At 37.8% G+C, this 16,998-nt stretch overlaps 1 protein-coding gene across 1 annotated transcript in view; it reads right to left on the bottom strand.

Moving 5' to 3' along the window:
* The window catches only part of AMPD2 (adenosine monophosphate deaminase 2), a 195,195-nt gene extending 180,835 nt beyond the window's left edge, over nt 1–14,360 (bottom strand). Inside the window, exon 1 of the mRNA XM_053706770.1 lies at nt 13,947–14,360. Within this exon, the coding sequence (XP_053562745.1) occupies nt 13,947–14,007 (61 nt within the window). The 5' untranslated portion in view covers nt 14,008–14,360. The remainder of the gene's footprint in view (nt 1–13,946) is intronic.
* Between the last annotated feature and the right edge of the window lie 2,638 nt (nt 14,361–16,998).

The following is a 16,998-nucleotide window of genomic DNA, read 5'->3' as shown; positions in this document are numbered from 1 at the left end:
GCACAGAGTTAGAGACCACCACCCTGCTTCAAGTATATCCCTATCCTCAAGTGTATGTTAATAGCTGCTGTACTATCTCCCTATATATGCCCCTTTATCAGGGCTCATTTGGGAGTTTTAACACAGTTGTTTCACATAAGGTTTTAAGTGTCAATCTCCGTTATGGGAGCTTGGATCCCGAGTTCCCTCTTCAGCCACGATTAAAGCACCATACTCTGGCTTTACTAAAATATTTCAACATGTATAGGAGAGTAGTCATTTAATGAACAGGACTTGGATTTGTTTCGTTGAGACTATTGGGTCTATTTATTATTGTGCAGATGGACATGATACGATGTAGCGTATCATGTCCGCTGCACATCGATAAATGCCAACAGCATACACTGTCGGCATTTATTATTGCACCAGCAGTTCTTGTGAACTGCTGGTGCAATGCCGCCCCTGCAGATTTGCGGTGTCAATCAACCCAATCGTATTCGATCGGGTTGATTTCTGTACGCCGTCTCAGAGCAGGCAGACAGGTTATGGAGCAGCGGTCTTTAGACCGCTGCTTCATAACCTCTGTTTCAGGCGAGCCTTCAACACGGGGCATCAAGGTCCGTACGAAACTTGATAAATTGACCCCTAAGTATATGGACATTTGGTCCTTTAAAACCAAAATTAAAACTTTCATGATTCCGATAGGGCATGTAATTGTAAACAACTTTCCAATTTCCTTTTATCATCAAGTTTGCTTTGTTCTTTTGGTACTCTTAGTTGAAAGCTAAACCTAGGAAGGCTCATATGCTAATTTCTAAGCCCTTGAAGGCCGCTTCTAATCTCATATTACCGTTTTCACAGCTAGAGGGAGTTAATTAATGTGTGCCATATAGATTACATTGTGCTCACGCCCGTGGAGCTATTTAAGAGCCAGCACTAATTGCGTGAAATGGAAGTCTGTCAAATGATCTGAGATAAGGGGACAGTCTGCAGAGGCTTAGATACAAGGTAATTACAGAGGTAAAAAGTATATTAATATAACAGTGTTGGTTATGCAAAACTGGGGAATGGTAAATAAAGGGATTATCTATCTTTTTAAACAATAAACATTTTTTTTGTTTACTGTCCCTTTTAATCTACTGTTTGGTTCTTTTAGCTACTGTTTCATAAGCGCCTTTTTTGATAATATTTGTAACTGGATGGGTATTTATTCACTTTTTTGATTAATTAAAATGCTACATTTGAATCCAGACTGGTTTCTTGTGTTTTAGTAAAGTAAAGGGTATAGGTAAGAGTGTTATATGTGATCTCACTTTTGTCTTCTCCATTATTTTAAATACATTTTAAGATCATAGCACCAGTATAATTAATACCTTTTACCTACCTTATATTTTCTCCTAAACAGCTATCCTAACATTTTTTATTAATCACTATACTATTGTTTCCCTCCTGTACCTGTAGCTCTCTTTAAAGCCATACTCCTACTCTTTTGGTAAAGTGATACATCTTTACACTGGGAGCCGCCATCTTGTAGCGCGCATATTGTTGCATCCTGTGACCAAAGCATTGTGCTTTCACAGATTACAGATGTTACTGACTTTTTGACAGCTTTACCTTGCACGTTGGGTTAGCTTGCACATTAAAAAGGGGGACCTTTACATTTTTTGCCATTTTTTAAACAGTTTTAAAGGGCCATGGAAGTCTAATGAGATTTTAAGACTAGCAACCTTGCACTACTCGGTGTTGAACCCTGCAAAGTTGTTAGACACAAAGTAGAAGTACCACTCTGGACCCATAGAGCACTGCTAGTTCCAAGTGGTTATATAGTTGATTTGCGCAACTAGCCCTGCTGATTAGATCAGTTGCACTTTCCGCTCAGAACCAGCAGTGCTGCATAGTAGTGCAGGGTTGCTTGTTTTAAAATGACATGCTCTAATGAATTAGCACATGTAAAAAAAAATTACTTTTATGGCTCTTTAAAGTTACTGTACATAAAATATAAGACGACCCTGCAATGCAGTCACCTTAAAAACATACAACCCCCACTCTGTATTGTTCACACTAAACTGAAATGCACAGTATGGCTAGTCAAAAAGACAACAATTTCACTGATTGGTGAATGTGTAGTGCTTCTGTCCTAGGGTGCGAGAATTCTTAAATTCCAATCTGAAGATGCAGAGCTTTAAAACTAGAATTTATAAAGGGTTAAAATAAGAGAAAGACTTTCAAGAGAACTTCTGGGAAAGAAGGAAAAACAATAAAATGGTGGCAGTAACCATTCTACTCTTGTTGTACCCAGTCGTTTAATGTCTTAAGTAAAGAAAACAATGATAAAGTACAGTTCTGCACTCCCTTAGGTGCTTGTTTAACCTTAGTCCTGGTCTCCCCTTACTAAATGCTTTTTTTCTTAAAGTGCTAGTAAATCCTAGTTGTGAGGTGATGTTTCCACCTCTTAGCCAATAGCCGTGTGGGCCAGCTGGCAATATGCCGGATAGCTAGCACGCTATTGGCTAAGAACACCTCACAGCAAAATAGCGTTCTGCCGTGGGCAGCCTGAGGTGCTCAGCGCGTGAATACTTCAGACTACTGAAAGTCCCCTTTGTTTGTTCCACTGGCAAATCCTAGCGTTTCACATACTTTAAGTTTGGGATGCCGTATTGACCTTCAACATCATACACCCCACTCTCTCTGTTGCACATTTGTTGCTAAGACTAATCTATGACAGCATGAATGACCAATCATAGAGGCCTTGCAGCCCTCAATCAGCCTCAAAATACACATTAGATCAGATACAGCACACTGCAGCCCCTTTGTTAGCCACATACCAATATTAGACCATTGACCTCAGACCCCTAATGGTCCATCTGTCTGCTTGGCTGACATCTGCTGCTAGGAGTTCCCATACGTATGGTATACTGTCTCTCAAGTCCCGCAAGTGGGCCTGTGCAGAGGGAGAGAAGATAAGGACTGGTCTTGGCCTGGTTGCCTCATTGTCTGACAAACCTTTTACAGACTTCCCAACTGTCCCTATTTGAGAGGGACAGTTCCTAATTCTGAACTCTGTCCCTCTGAGACAGCCATATGTCCCTCTTTACAGAATTTTCCTTAGCCCCACCCATGGAACACCCAGAAACAACCACAAACTGCCCTGGCACTCCCACAGACCACCCAGAAACCAGCACAATCCCACCCACTAATCACCCATGATCCCTTCCTCCCAACACAGCTCCACCCACAAAATGGTGACGGCTCCTATCAACCTTCTGTGTCCCTCATTCTCAACCACAAATGTTGGGACATATTCAAACAGACATATGTATGACAAGCAGCATAACTCATGCTGTGTGGCACCAAAAGTCGTGGCACCTCTCGTGATGTCAGTTTAACTCTGAGTACCTTAGGTTGCTGACCTCTGCTTTACCATAGCATTTACAGCTTTTAATTTGTATCTTTTAATGTTTTGAGCATACTGAGAGCAAATATGAGTACTTAACTTAATTATTGCTGCTAGTATGGACCCTGTATTGGCCTCTCATTGGTGTAAGACAATTTATTTTAAATAACAGTGATACATTGCTTTAAAAATTCCATTTAGCTATTCAGATGGAATAAAATAAATAACAAATAAATAAACAAAACTCTGCTTTTCCAGTAAATTACAAATTTAAAAGGATATAAAACCCACATTTTTTTCTTTCATGATTCAGATAGAGCATGCAATTGTAATCAACTTTTAGCCACCAATCAGCAAGCACTACCCAAGTGCTAAACCAAAAATGGACCTTTCCTAAGCTTACATTCCTGCTTTTCAAATAAAGATTCCAAGAGAACTAAGACAATTTGATAATAGGAGTAAACTTGAAAATTGCTTAAAATTGCCTGCTCTTTCTGAATCATGAAAGAAAAAAAATGAGTTTCATATCCCTAAATACAAAATGGAATAAATCTTTAAAAAAATTGTAATTCTTTTATAAAGCTACAAAATTCAAAAGGAAAGATTGTAAACATACTAAATTATGTCTGATATTAACATAAGTTAAAAAAAAGAGCACCTTTTTTTTTTGTTTGTGTATATATATCCTGTTGGCACCTTTGCTTTATCCATTCATCTTTTTAGAGCTCCACTAAATCATCTTTGTTATTTATTGTTATTTATTCTATGTACAAGTCAATAGTCAAGTAAATAACACATCAAAATAATAAAGTACTGATTTTGGTGGGGGGGGGTAGGGAGGGTCACCTTTTTATAAAATTTTTTTTTTTAAAAAAATATATTTTTTTAATTTTTTATTTTTATATAAAAAAGGCTGTAATACCTAGATTGGCACTGCCTCACCTGCCTCCTATGAGTGCATGTCACTGCTATGTACTTTGTGTAAGGTACTTCCTGGATTTTGTTTTACCCCTTTTATTTTGTTTCTGAATCAGCTAATGTTTGCTTATATATCCTGAAACAAGTGGCAGCTTATTAAAGGGACATCAGCAATATAATAAAATATTCTAATTAATGACATAATTTTATGTGTGAATAAACTGTCATAGCTAATTGCAGATGAGTATATATTGCTGTTTATAATTTTGACCCGCAAAACGTTAAACCGTTCGGATGGTTTAAAGTGTTATCAGCTTCCATTTTTCATTAGTTCTACCTACTCTCTCATTCCATTTTATATGTGCACAGGTGTTTTAATGTTTTAAATATCTTTCATATTTCGTAATAATAGTTGTAAAGGGTCATTTGACCCTTTTTGCCTAGTAGAAAATAAATAAAAACATTAACAGCATAAAGTCAAATTACATTTTCATGATTTAGATAGAGCATGAAGTTTTAAGAGAATTTCCAAATTACTTAAATTATCAAATAGTGCACAATCTTTTTATTTGCACACTTTATGAGTCACCAGCTATTACTGAGCATGTGCAAGAGTTCACAGTGCATACTTATTTGAGTTTGTGATTGGCTGATGGCTGTCACATGATAGAGAGTGCCAACAAATAGAAATAAGTTTTTAAATTTGTCAGCAAAAATCTACTGCTCAATTTAAATTTAGAGTAAGTGCTATTGCGTTGTATTTTTATTATGCACATGTTGATTATTCAGTGCTACCGTATTTAATGGGCCTTGCACAAAATGTATAATTTATACTTTTGAGGCTTCCATTGACTTCAAGGTGAAAACAAAAATGCTGATGCTGTAATTTGGATGGTACAAAACTGCTGGATATCTTTTTGGTAGTTATTTTAACAGCTGTTGTCCATTTATGGCCATGAAATTTTTTTTTATTTTTTTTTAAATATATCTCCCTTCTGGACTAAGTGGTTGCATTTTTTTCTGCATTCATTTGTATACTCAAAAACAATGTATTTTGAGGTACTAAATATTTTTTTCTCTGCTTAAAGGGTCAGTAAACCTAAAAAATAATGTTATATAATTCTGCACATAGTGCAGAATTATATAACATTATTTTAGTGCTATCGTTATAAAACCTTTTTTTTCTATTTTAATTTTTTAAAAATATGCCCCTTTTACAGACCTGCTCTCTGCTGAGCGGGTCTGTTTTTTTAACACAGCGCATCGGGCCAGCTGTATAGTCACAGCCCGGCTCTGTCTGACAGCAGGAGCGAGCTGCACTTAATGTTATGGCGCGGTCGGGCCGGGCTGTGACTATACAGCTGACCCGATGCGCTGTGTAAAAAAACAGACCCGCTCAGCAGAGCAGAGAGCGGGTCTGTAAAACGGGAATATTTTAAAAAATTCAAATGGAAAAAAAGTGTTATAACTATAGCACTAAAATAATGTTATATAATTCTGCACTATGTGCAGAATTATATAACATTATTTTTTAGGTTTACTGTCCCTTTAATTCTTTGTCACTTTAATTTAAACCAATATTGTTCATAATTCAGAATGGCTAAACACCCTTTCCATCAACTGGAAAGGGTGTTTAGCAATTCTATCAATTAAAACACAAAAGCAATTTTAAAGATATTTGTGGAGAATTTTCTAAAATGATAATAAAATAATAATAACTGTCAAGGGAAAGAGCAACATTTAAACATGCAGGCATTTTTGTTGCATACAAGTATCAATGGTAATTGGCTTATAGCAAGGGTTTTCAAACCTGTCCCCAGGCCTCCCAGATTTTCAGGATTACCTTGGGTGAGAGCAGGTAAATAACCAGGTTTACTAATCATCTGATTGTTTCACCTGTGCTCCAGTTCAGATATCCTGAATATCTGGTTTGTAAGGGAGGTCTCAGGACAGTTTTGAAAACCCCTGGCTTATAGTCAAGCTCAGAGGTAGAATTATTAAACTGCATACATAGCTTTTCCAGCTATGTAGAGCAGGTTTGCATAAGTAAGCCCTCTGTCACATATTTAAGAAGCAGAAACTGATATTTTTTCCTCTCTGCCACCTCAGAAGTGACGAGATCAATCACCCTGACACTCGCTCATTCAGGAGATTGACATACCCTGCTCTAGTGCAATTGGTTGCGACGGAGAAGGGGCAGCATTGCACAAGAATACTCTTGTGCAATGCTACATTTTACTGTGCGATGAAACATCACAAGTGGCGATTGCAGACGGACAGGTCCATAAGTTGCGAACCTGTCCACCTGCATGGGATGGTAAATTTACCCCTCAGTGTTATCAGGAAGTACCTGTCAACTAACTAGCATTTACAGGAAGTACAGATTTGCCAATTAACATTAGCAGAAAGTGCCTTTTAGTCAGTGATCATTAGCAGGATGTGCACAACTGATACACCTGTATTATTATTATTATTTCATATAAAACTATAAATAAATATAAAGATGTTTAGATGTTGTTCTTTGATATGGATGACAGAAAGTCTATGGGTACATTGTTCCTTTAAGGTCACTGCTTACCTCATCTATCCTCCTCCATTCTTTCCTATATTACTGTCACATTCTCTCCACTCTCTCTCTCTGCCCCCTCAGCTTTCTTCTATATTACTATCTCCACATTATCTCTTTGCGCCTCTCCTGCCTCTGGTTACATCCTTCTCAGCTGTCCTCCTCCGCTGTATCTATAATTCCCCTCTCCCTGTCAACCGCTGTCCCTTTACACTGACACTATAAATAAACCTGCTTTGCTTCTCTATAGATAACAAACTGTTCAAAGGTCTGTGTGATTTCTGGAAGGCAACTCCTAGTATAATTTCTACGTTTCTACAGCATCATTGAAAAGAAAATGGAAAATATACATACTTTCTGCATGTGATAAAAGTTGTCATTTTTCCTTAAAGGGATTTTTATGAAAAATATTTGGTTATGTGTAATAAAACAACTTTGTAATATGTTTTTATTAATATTATGTAATTTAGCTCTGACAAATTAACCATTTCTAATTTTCAGAACTTGAAATGCACCCTGCCTACTCATCGAGGCTAACTCTGCTACATATATCCCTAATTGGCTTTATCAGATAAGAACTGTAAAACAATGCAATTTATACTAACTTTATGACAGTGACTAGCCTTGTTGTCTACAGACTAAAGCCCAGATTGGCTGCTCCAAATACGTTAAATAATGGGTTGCCTATTGTTTGCCTATTGAAAACTAATTGCAGTAAAATGATGTTACAACTTGGCTGATATGTTATTCTATAGTCGCACAACAGAAATATCTTGTAATTTCTTGTGTATTTCAAACACCCCACACCTGCCAACTTTAGCCCCCAAAATGTGCTTCATGCAGTTTAAAAAAAAAAAAAAGGAAAAAAAGCTACAATTTTTTATTTTATAAAACAAACCTCACACATTTTTTTGGGGACAACTGGAGAACATTTAAAAAATTAACTAGAGGTCTGACCTCTGGTAAATTTTTTGAGCGCTAATTTCTACCATGAGCTTGCGGTAGCAATAAGTTACCAGCCACTTGTAATGGCTGGTTATTTATCGCACAAATTTGTCCATTTGCGGGCGTGCGTTTAATTAACGCTCCACTTGTAATCTAGCCCTTTATTGGACATTACTGAACTTAGAAAACATTTGCGCTTATATTAGTCCAAAGCAAATTTTTATTGCCCAAGCAATAGTCTAGTGCAAGCTAACATCTGCATTTCTGATAGCACGGGCAGGGGCGGAACTACCATTGGTGCAGCAGGTGCTGTCGCACCAGGGCCCAGGAGCTGGAGGAGGCCATAATAGCCAGTCTATACATAGTGCAGGATGTTTACAATCCTAATGCAGGGGAGCCTTTTATTAGTGCAGGTTGTAGGTCCATCTGTTTATCGATCTATCTGTTTGTCTATCTATCCTCAAAATCATTATACAGTGCTTTCTACTGAGTTACCTATCTATTTTTACCTTTGGGGGGCCCCAGAAAATTCTTGCACCAGGGCCCTCTGTTGAGTAGGTCCGCTACTGAGCCCGGGTACACTAACTTCGTCACATAATAGACTTCTTTGGGCGGTACACAGTAAAATTCATGTTATATATTCTTATTGCATGAGCTCTAAGCCAGTGGTGACAACAAATCCACACAAGTAGTGCAATTCTTCATTGCTTTTATGCTAACACTTTTACACACACACATACCTTTGACACTTTTTGTATAAATAAACCTCTGTTTCATAACTATTAAGGTTAGCGTATGTGTTTTCTTATACGTTAAAGTTAAAGGGATATGAAATCCCCAATTTTTCTTTCATGATTTAGATAGAGCAATGATTTTCAAACCTGTCCTCTGGACTCCCCAGGCCAGGTTTTCTGTATTACATTGGATGTGAGCAGGTAAAATAACAGTTTACTAATCAGCTGATTATTTCACCTGTGCTCCAGTTCAGATATCCTCAAAATCTGGCCTGTTAGGGAGGTCTGAGGACAGGTTGGAAAACCAATGAGATAGAGTATCCAATTTAAAAAAAAAACTTTCTAATTTACTTCTATTTTTAATTTTTCTTCATTTTCTTGTTATCTTTTTTTCTTTTCAAAGCAATGACGTAAGCTTAGGTGCCGGCACATTTCTGGAGCACTATATGGAAGCAGTTTTGCAAGAATGTTATACATTTCCAAGAGCACTAGATGGCAGCACTATTTCCTGCCATTTAGTGCTCCAGATGCCAACATAGGTATCTCTTCAACACAGAATACCATGGGAAGAACGCAAATTTGATAATAGAAGTAAATTGGAAACTTTTTTTTTTTAAATGGTGTGTTCTGTCTGAATCACAAAAGAAAATGTTTGGATTTCATATACCTGTAATGGTTTACTTCAGGTCTCAGAAAGAAATAGCGAGGCCGCAACACTTAACTCACCACTTATAATACAAACTCCCTGAGTGAAACATTAAAAGTATAGGGTGTGCTCAACTTTTGGCCACGTTGAGATGCATTGGTTATAATAATTGCTGTAATACCAGATTGTGTGTTATTGTTTGTACAAGTTGACAAAAAAGTAAAAATACCATGCAACAGGGGCATATTATGGCCTAGGCAAACAAGGCACTTGCCTAGGGCGGCAGATTGGGAGGGGGCAGCACTTTTTTTGTAGCTATACTTGTAAGAATCTTACAGTTATTTTAGAAGTATTATACAGGTATATAATGGGAGATTTTGCCCAAAGAGCTTACATTCTAGGGGGTATATTAAGGGACTGCCTATAAAGCTTACAGTTTAGAGGTAGCTCTGAACCTTTCTTTTATTCAGCTAGTTCTGTTGGTTTTAATCCCTTAGTATTGTGTATGGGAAAGTGTTGTTTATATATATACTGAGAGAGAGAGAGAGAGAGAGAGAGAGAGAGAGAGAGAGAGAGAGAGAGAATATATACAATATGCACTCTCTGGATTTATAACACAGCACTCTTTATTATGTTGTGACGTTTCGGGGGAATTCAGCCCTTCCTCACAGCACTCTTTATTATGTTGTGACGTTTTGGGGGAATTCACCCCTACCTCAAGTCTGAGGAAGGGGTGAATGCCCCGAAACGTCACACAACATAATAAAGAGTGCTGTGTTATAAATCCAGATAGTGCATATTGTATATTGCTCTATTTGACTGTTTATGCACCCGGGTCCTAATACTTTGGCGAGCGGGAGTGCGCTATCCTCTTTATATATATATATATATATATATATATTGTATTGTAGCAATAGATAGATGTGTGTGTATGTATGTCTGTGTGTGCACATGAGTGTATATGTGAGTGAGGGGGGGAGTAGAATATTAATCACTTTTCAGTTGTAATGTAGTGCAAGGTGTTTAACCCCACAAAGTCAGTCCCGCTTGGGAGTACAAACATTGCTACTCCTGAGCAGAACATGGGTGGTGAGACAATCAGGAGTTGCAGTTGCACCATTAACCAATCCCAGGTCATGTTCTCCTCAGGGGCTGCAGCTAATGTAATAACAGATTGAAATCCATTCATTAGACCATGACATTTTTTCATAATTGACCCTAGATAACAAATAGGTAAACTCCTGCTTGGTAGTTTTGGCAGGTGCCGTAGTTGTGACACCCACCAATCACTGGCCATATTCTGCTCAGGAGCCACAATGCATGAAGATCCTGAGTGTGACTTTACCTATGTGTTCAACCCCATTGTGAGAGATAAACATCTCTCATAAAATCTATCTAGGGTCAATAATGCAAAAATGGTATTCATTAGACTGTCTCTTTAGAATGTTTGGAATGACAAAAGCACAACTTTTGTGTTCTTGGCATAATGTTGCACATTTAGAATGTTGTTAGCATTAAAAAGCAATTTAGTGGACAGCAACCATTTAGAATGTTGTCACGTATATAGGTCAATTTATCAAGTGGCAAATGCCCCTATTACTTGCAGACTCGCTCATTTGAGCTTGCAACTGATATTTGCGAAGCAGTTTAAACCACTGTTTCCTAAACCCTCACTCACTGATCCTACTGTGGTAAAAGACAAGTCCTGCTCTCGTGCAATTGGTTGCACAAGTGCAGGGGGCAGCATTACATGAACCGATGCTCATGCATTGATAAATATGGGGATTGAATGCAATCTCGGGTGGGCAGGTTCACTAAATGTAAACCCTGTCAGTGCGCTCAATGATATATAGGCCCCTTAGGGTACAATTTAGAGTCTGTGCTGGGATTAAGTATATGCCACAAAGGTCTAAGGTAACGTCAGTATTTTAAATCAGTGTTTCTCAACCACGTTCCTCAAGTACCCCCAACAGGCCAGGTTTTCATTATAGCTGAACTAGAGCAAAGGTGAATAATCAGCTGATCAGTAACACCATGGTAACTAACCTGCTCTCACACATCACCTGATTATTTCACCTGTGCTGTAGTTCAGCTATAATGAAAATCTGACCTGTTAGGGGTACTTGAAGACCGCGGTTGAGAAACACTGTTTTAAATGATCACCATTTTGACACATCTTTCTAAACAAATTACATTGCCCTGCAAATTTATATGTTTTGATTTTATCACTTGCTGTATTTAAAATGTTACTGCATTAAAATTTGGGATCCAATGATGTTTGGGTTAGGCATGGGGATACAATAACAGACATCCCAACCTGCAAAAACTAATTTCAGGGAGGTGGCTTCTCCCGCTACTGCGCCGTCACCCCCCACCCCAGTTATATATTGGACACCTTGAAACTCTAAATAAGATAGTGACTTATCATTAAAGTAGCTTCCCACTAAAGTAACATTAAAAAAGTAACTTTATTGCACAACCACATACAACAAACTTATTTTCCAGTGATCGTACGCTTGTTGAATGCTTAAATATTTTAAAATACAAAGTTTAATTACGTGCAGTAAATAAGGTAGTATTTGTGTTTTATTTTATTAAAATCAGTGGGGGCTTTTTGGTTACTGATGCACGCTTTAATGATTCTATAACGTCCCAGCAACTAAAGGCATTCCTTAAAGAAACACTTTTCCGGCTTTGGGCCACTTTGGATCATGGTACTTGGAGTTTCAGGGAGATTGCACTCCATTTGCTGGCATCAGGGAGCCGGCGTAGGGATGGGCGAATGTTTCTAAAAATTCGAAATTTAAAACGAATTTTGATACATTCGTTCAAATCGAATTTCGAATGTTTATATAACATTCTAACATTCTATTTTTGAATTTTCGTTTTCGAATTTTTCAATAAAATTTGAAAATATTCGCTCGAATAATAGAATGTTTAGCTATGTATTCATTCAATTTCGAAATGTAATATTCGAATTTGAATGTGACATTCAAATTCGAAATAGTATTTCTAGTCTACAACCGTGTTTAATAAATGTAATAATCGAATTTGAATGCTACATTCGAATTCGAATGTCACATTCGAATTTGAAATAGTATTTCTAGTCTAGTACTGTGTTTTAAATGTAATATTAGAATTTGAAGGTGACATTCGAATTCGAATGTCACATTCGAATTTGAAATAGTATTTCTAGTCTAATACTGTGTTTTATAAATGTAATATTCGAATTCGAATGTGACAATCGAAAACTGTGAATAACATTCGAAAATCGAATTTTTAAGAATATTCGTTCTTATCAACATTCTATTGTGTAAATCGAATTTCTACAATAACATTTGTTCTAACATTCGAATTCGAATATAAACACATTCGCCCATCCCTACCGCTATTACAATCAGGGAGACTCCCTGAACATCAGGGAGAGTTGGGATGTCTGCAATAAGTGCACGTATAAATAAAAAAAGGATGCTAAAAACTGCTGGGTGCAGTATCAACAGTGAAGAAATGGGTGGCTGGCTTAAAAATATCAGTGCTGGACAACATAATAGCAGCATGAAGGAAGAATGTTTACCAGAAATCACGGTTATTAGGTGTAATGCCTGCATAATTATATTACAAAAATCAAAAATATAATTTCTCATTCAGCTAACAAACTCTTTCCATTATATGATAAGGGTTTATGTGTGGGGGGAAAAACACTTGGAAGCTAAGATATTAATTTTATAATTTGTCATGTTATTTTATAAGTATTCATGTTATAAGCAAATGACAGAGCTAAACTAAATATATGGTCTGTCACAACATAAGCTGTTTCTTCTCATTATCTTGCTTCACCGATGTTAGAACCACCTGTTACATTCACCTCCTCTTCAGCTAAACTGATATCCCCCCTCCCCCCTCCATTCGTTGTTGTGTAATTTTTATATTCTCTGTCACTGCACCCTCTAAGTCTTGTTGTTGCTCGATGTCCACATATTTTCTCACCCATTACCCCCTCCTTGATGCTACATCATCGCTCTACCAGTACACTGCCCACTTTTTTCCACCTTGTCAGTTACTGTCCTTTTTATCTGATTCCTGACACCCCCGTCTACTTTTGAATCTGACACAGGCGACACATTGTGCAAATATCTGTGTGACTTCTGGGCAACAACAACTCCCAGTATCAATTCCTCTTAAGCAATGCAGTACATCTCTCATTTTTTCCTCCCCTTTTTCACTCCGCCACATTCTGTCCTGTTTTAAAATATCAGTCTGCTGTAGGCTGAACCTTTTTATAAATTATTTAAAAGGTCAGTGGCTCTGCCAGGAGGGCCTGCAAAGAAAAAGAAAGGCTGTCTGAGCAACACTCGTGCAGAGTGGCTGCTGAGCTGACGCAGCCATCTTGCTGAGAGGGTTAACAGGAACAGCACTCTGTTACTGATAGCGTGAGCAAAGTGCATCTGATTTACTAGGGAAACAATTACTTCTGTACTACTGTAGCACTGGCATTTACTCTCTCATGAGACAGAGATATAGAAAGACAGACATAGTCTTCTTCCTCCCATGTCCCTCCACATATACACATTCTTCCCCAGACACTTTTCTCTTTAACCCCATTTTGATTTTTCTTTTCACTCCTGTACACTTAATTCTCTTTCTCCTTGTCCCTCTTTCTCCATCTCCAAATTATTCTCTACTTTTTTTAAACCTTTTATTTTCCTTTACCCTATTTCAGCCTTCAAACACCTCCTCACCCCCCACCCCCTCATTTTCACTCACCTGCTGAGGTTGGAGCCTGCAGACTGGCTCTTTTTTTAAAAGGGGATTTGGTTCCTGACATGGTGCCTGTAGAGATCTGTGCCTCTATTTATAATTACAGAGCAAATTAAATTTGCCAGAGAGCTGTAGAATGTCTGTAACTATGTATCTCTGTGTATGTGGCTATATATCTGTGTGCAATTGAGTATGTTTGTGTATTTGGCTATATATATGTGTGTTTGCATTTGAGCATCTCTATATATATAAAAAGAGCTGCAGAGATTGAGAGCAGTGCCTTAAAGCCTCATGTGTGTGTCTCTGTGTGAGTGTGTTTAATATCAGTTCGTGCAGTGCATAGTGATGTAGCAATATGACAGCAGCAGAAGAGGAGGAGGCGGCTGTGTGTGTATGATTGTGTGAGTGTGACTGTGTATGTATTTCTATGTGTGGTTGGGGAACTGCTTACAGTTTTTACAAAAGTCTCCTCCCCTTCTGCAAGCAACAGTGTGAGGGGCTCTTAGCACGAAGGGGAAATCTGTGGGTGTTTTAATGTATTCTCCAGATTAAAGATGTCTACTCTGTGCTCTGGGCTAGAACAGAATATTAATAATGACTGTTACTACATTAGTATGGTAAAAAGGCCTTTTATGTGTGTTGCATTGTTTTTTTTGTTCAATAAAAACCTGCTTCCTGTCAGGAAACCTGCAAAGTTTGGCAATAGCTCCATCTCATTATTTGTGCTAGATTGAATAATACTCCCAGCCCTGGCAACTATAACCAGACATCACAGGTAACTGTTAGATTAATTTAGATATGTGGTGTAATCTTACAGGACCTGCCAATTTTGGACTTAGTCCCATAGAAACTAATGGACATTAATTATACCCTTAACCCTCCAATAAATGAAAATCACTGCTGCCATAGAAACAAATGGTTCTTATACACTTTACATAACTCACTCTTGTTTCCGAGGCTTGTTTTTTGAGCCTTTATGCAAATAAATGCAAATTTTTTCATGCCAGGTGATTACTATAACCACAGTGAACACAAACCCCTCCATCCAACTACCTTAAGCCCTCTTCTCCTTCCCAACACTTCCAGCTTGCTCCGGGTGATGCCAGAACCCTAGACCTCCGAGGGATTAGGTGTAAGTGAGCTCCAAAAACACCCCCCAGATGACGACAAGGGGACGTCATCATCGATAAATACATTGTGCGGATGATAACCACGTGTCATCATGCACTCTTAAAGGGTTAATGTAGGTAAACTATATATTTGCCTCTTATTTCTTTTTTGAAAGTCCCATAAAAATGTTAGTCAACTATAGCACGGTGAGCAGAGTTTTTCTACTTTTTCGTTGACCTACAAGAAAATTCGAAACCACGGTGACTCCTACCACTTCACCAGTACTGTAAGAGATATTTTGTACAAGAAAGGCTGTGTGTGTACTACTTAAATATATTTTGCTACCTACAAATAAAATATTAATCTGTATCATAAAATGATTTCACTTCTCATGAGTGCCACCCTATTCCTTTTTTTGTTTTAACGTCTGATAACATTAATTGGAATAAAGTTTGCAATCAAAATGCAAGTTTTATTTACTTTACCATGCCGATTTATATTTTATTTGTGAGTACTATTGAAAGGAAAATAGTGTTAGTTTTTTTTTAAATAATATACACAGCCTTGGTGAGATTAAATATAAATGGCTCCATTTATCAAGCAGCGGTTGCTTCCGAGGCCCATCAGTTCAGGCTCATGTGAAACGAAAGTTAAGGAGCAACGGTCATAAGACCGCTGCTCCTTAACCTGGCGGACTGAATTCATCCCGATACGATGGAGATGATTGACAGCCTCTGCTAGCAGCTGATTGGCCACCAGTGAGCAGGAGGCGGCATTGCACAAGCATTTCTGGTGATGTCCAGCAGACATGATTGAATATAGCAAATCATGTCAATTCAACATTTGATAAATCAAGCCCAAAATATGTGATGCAAATACACATTCATATCCTAATCAAAAATTATTCTCTCCTTCTTCTGAAAATACTAAACACCCCTAAGTAACTTATTTAATTTCCAGTGGGATTTTGTTCTTCATTTATTTCACAAGGCACACCTGAGATCTGGGGCCTAATGATCAAAAACTCGCCGACATAGAGAGAAATCACACAAAATGTGGGATTTTTTTAGACCTTATATTTTAATATAGGAATCGCAATTTCACAGGTTAAATTTGTCTTTCTAAAATTATATAAGGGACTTCACTGTACTGACAAGACTTCTTAAATCATCTAGCCTGAGTGAGAGGTTTAGATCTTGAATCTGGCTCACTTATCTTTTTGAGGGATTATAACATTTATTTGCTGTAAAAGCGCCCTGCTCAAGAAACGCCCCAGTCACACATGACACTTCTCTTCTACAGTGGCCAAAACCACAAAAAGCCAGTGGGGCATAATCCCACAAATCCCCTCACCTGGAAAGTGTGAGGCCTCTTTTGTAACTCTGGGAGTGAGATTAAGGGGCAAATTCCTGCATATCCTCTATGCCACTTCAGAGGTGGGAGATAAATCGCCCGAATAAGTGAGTTTGGGGTGATTAACAGGACCTGGTCTTGCAAAAGTGGTTGCTCGAGAGCAGGGGGTGGGATAGCACAAGATAGCTCTTGTACAATTTTAAACTTTGCCAAGTAATGTGATTTTGGACAGTCAGGTTCTCTGCTTGAGAACTTGTCCACCTGTATAAATTTACTCCAAACTATAGTCATCTTATATTAATGATTGATTTTTCCATCTGAATGAGTCCTTTCTGATTATTTAAAAGCAGTTTAATTAAACCATCTGATAATCTAATATGTCTTCACAATTTTGTCTTTCAGGCTTCTCAAAATCTAGCATCTGTTTATTAACTTGTCTTGTTGACTCAGTGGGACCTGCTCATCTGTCAGATTACAGGTTTTGCATTCACCCAGGTCTGCTATGGCCATGCTCATGCATCACTGATCCACATAATACACACTCTGACCCCATTTCATTACTCCAGTTACAAAAATGTAATTTAAGCTGTTCCAC

The sequence above is a fragment of the Bombina bombina genome, chromosome 3, assembly GCF_027579735.1.
Source record: "Bombina bombina isolate aBomBom1 chromosome 3, aBomBom1.pri, whole genome shotgun sequence".
Taxonomy (NCBI): domain Eukaryota; kingdom Metazoa; phylum Chordata; class Amphibia; order Anura; family Bombinatoridae; genus Bombina; species Bombina bombina.
Note: the sequence above shows the minus strand (reverse complement) of the source record. Positions and strands in the feature narration are given on the sequence as shown.